The 2,823-nt window shown below is 34.4% G+C and overlaps 1 protein-coding gene across 1 annotated transcript; it reads left to right on the top strand.

Moving 5' to 3' along the window:
* Nucleotides 1-781: 781 nt before the first annotated feature.
* LOC103495020 (NAC domain-containing protein 72-like) lies at nucleotides 782-2,317 on the top strand. The gene is made up of 3 exons (XM_008456444.3): nucleotides 782-1,087; nucleotides 1,198-1,466; nucleotides 1,590-2,317. Exons 1-3 carry the CDS (start codon nucleotides 907-909, stop codon nucleotides 2,097-2,099), a joined length of 960 nt encoding a protein of 319 aa, XP_008454666.2. The 5' UTR covers nucleotides 782-906; the 3' UTR covers nucleotides 2,100-2,317.
* Nucleotides 2,318-2,823: the final 506 nt, after the last annotated feature.

Below are 2,823 nucleotides of genomic sequence, written 5' to 3'. Positions count from 1 at the left end.
TGTATCAACAACATATCAAGTGTTTTAAACTAATGATATGTATCAGGGAAGTATTAGAGAGTAAAAAAAAGTATACAAGCAGTACATCAAATCAGGTGTATCGACAGTATATATTAGTGTATCAACGGTATATATTGGTGTATCAACCGTATATATTGGTGTATCAGTAATGACTGAAAGGTAACATCGTAATTTCGTAATTTTAAAATGCAGGCTGGACTTCAATTTTGCTATTTTTGCAAATGTAAAAATGATGTGCTATAGATCTAATCTATGATACTATAATTGTCATATTTGCAAGAGCTCCTGTTATAAATTTATAAACTAAATTAAAATAACACTCAAAGCTTCCTAAGATTTTGATCACATTTTTAGAGAAAAGGTGTGTTTCCTCTGATTTAACACCGAATAAGATGGTGCAGTAGAAGATGAAATAAAAAATTTCTAAATTTTTTGGCAAATTTAAATATTTTTACTTTTCTTCTAAATCTTTTATAACAAAACAAAAAAAAAAAAACAAAAAGAAAAGAAAAGGAAAGAAAAAAAAAGTAAAAAAAAAAAACAAGAAAACAAAAATCGTTTCGTCGCTATCTGGAGGGTGCATGCACCGGAACAAGCTTGGCCGTACTTGAACCAGATAAGCTCAACTCAAAGCTAATTTATTATCTTTTAAATCCACTCGTCACCTCTTCAATGGCCAGAATCTCAAGTGGGTCCCTTTTTTCTCATTAAGGACGCCGTACTTTCCTCTCTATATAAAACCCATTTCTCTCACACCCTCCTAAGTTTCAATCCTCCAACAAAAGAAAAAAAAAAAAAAAAGAAACCCATTAAACTAAAAAGCCTCCATTATTCTTGTTCCATCTTTAAACAAAAAAGAAAAGAAAAAAAAAAAAAAGAAGAAACATGGGAGTAGCTGAAAAAGATCCACTTTCAGAGCTTAGTCTGCCGCCGGGATTCCGATTTTACCCAACTGACGAAGAGCTTTTAGTTCAATATCTCTGCCGAAAAGTCGCCGGCCACCATTTCTCCCTTCAAATTATCGGCGACATCGACCTCTACAAATTCGACCCTTGGGTTCTCCCTAGTACGTATTCAGAAAAATATTATATCATTTCCATTTTAATTTTTCTTAATTCAAAAAGGTTAATTACTAATATTTATTATAATTATTTTTTAATTTTTTTGGTTTTGCAGGTAAGGCGATGTTTGGAGAAAAAGAATGGTATTTTTTCAGTCCAAGAGACCGAAAATATCCAAACGGGTCAAGACCTAACCGGGTCGCTGGATCGGGATATTGGAAGGCTACCGGAACCGATAAGATTATAAGTACTCAAGGGAAAAAAGTTGGCATTAAAAAGGCTCTTGTTTTCTATGTTGGGAAAGCTCCTAAAGGAACTAAAACCAATTGGATCATGCATGAATATCGCCTCATTGATACTTCCCGCAAGACCGGTAGTACTAAGGTATATATCGATTAACTAAAATTCTGACTCGGTCCATTGAAATTTAATCCAGCCTTTTGAGTTTAGCGGTGATTTTGTTATTTATTTATTGTTTTTTTTGTTTTGTTTTTTTGTATTATTCAGCTGGATGATTGGGTTTTATGCCGAATATACAAGAAGAATTCAAGTGCGCAAAAGCTGCCACCAATGACGAGTAGCATTTCGAGTATGGAATGCAGCAATGGGGGCTCATCGTCCACGTGTTCTTCCTCGCACCTCGACGACGTTCTCGAGTCGTTGCCCGAAATTAAAGACGGGTTCTTCAGCTTGCCTAGAGTTAATTCTCTCCTAACTTTACAGCAAGATCACGAGAATCTCAAGTTTCAGAATCATCTTATGGGGTCTACTAATTTCGACTGGGCCTCCGCCGCCGCCGGAACTTCCTTTGAAGGCTACAACTCGGTCGCCGAACTCGCTCCTCTGACTCAGTCTCAGGCTCCGTCGGGGCTTATTAGTTCCGACATGTATATTCCGACCTGCCAACCGCCGAGGAGCACGGCGGAGCAGGAAGTACAGAGTGGATTTCAACGGTTTCATAACTTTGGTTGGTTGCAGCAAAATTTCTCCAACTCCGGCAACGGTTTTGGGTTTTGAAAAATGTCCGGTGACCGGTTTGGCCAGAGTTGGTGCGGTTTTGGGGGAGCGGGATGGAAGAGTCTTTGTGTAGATAATTCTTTGGGCTAACATTTGGGACTTCAAAAACACGACAAAAAAAAATTAGGTCCAAAATTTGAGGCAATTTTTACTCTAATACTTCCATCAAATATTTGCACTTTTGATTAAATGTCCTAATAAATGTTGTAGTTTTACCATATGGTAAATTTTTGTTTGAACATTTTATTGAAAAAGCATTCTCATGGCTTTTAATGAATCATATAAATTAGGAATAATATTAAGTTATATTTTTAAATTGTATCAAATTTCAATCAAAGTTTTTGTAATGGTACCAATTTACCCCTTATCGGAATCAATATGAAAATAAGCTCCAATTGAACTTTAAAATTTTAATTTTATAAATTGATGAATTTAAATTTTTGTTTGAATTTCATTTGAGATTCAGTGAAGAAGTCACATGTTTGAGAATTAATGCAATAATTGTTTTCAAATCATTCATACTAAAAGATTTAGTTGGCTATGATAATCTAAAAATTTGATTGATTAAAATCATAAATTACATACCACATTGGATGGACAAAATTTGGAGGATCGCATATATCAATAAACTTACGAAAGTTTTTGGTTTTAATTGATACACACTCGAGTTTAGGATTATATATTGTTATTTGCTCTTTAAATTATGTTTGATATTAAATTAAAA

This window comes from Cucumis melo, chromosome 4, assembly GCF_025177605.1.
Source record: "Cucumis melo cultivar AY chromosome 4, USDA_Cmelo_AY_1.0, whole genome shotgun sequence".
Classification (NCBI taxonomy): Eukaryota; Viridiplantae; Streptophyta; class Magnoliopsida; order Cucurbitales; family Cucurbitaceae; genus Cucumis; species Cucumis melo.
The sequence above is the reverse complement of the archived record's forward strand: the minus strand, read 5'-3'. Positions and strand labels throughout refer to the sequence as shown.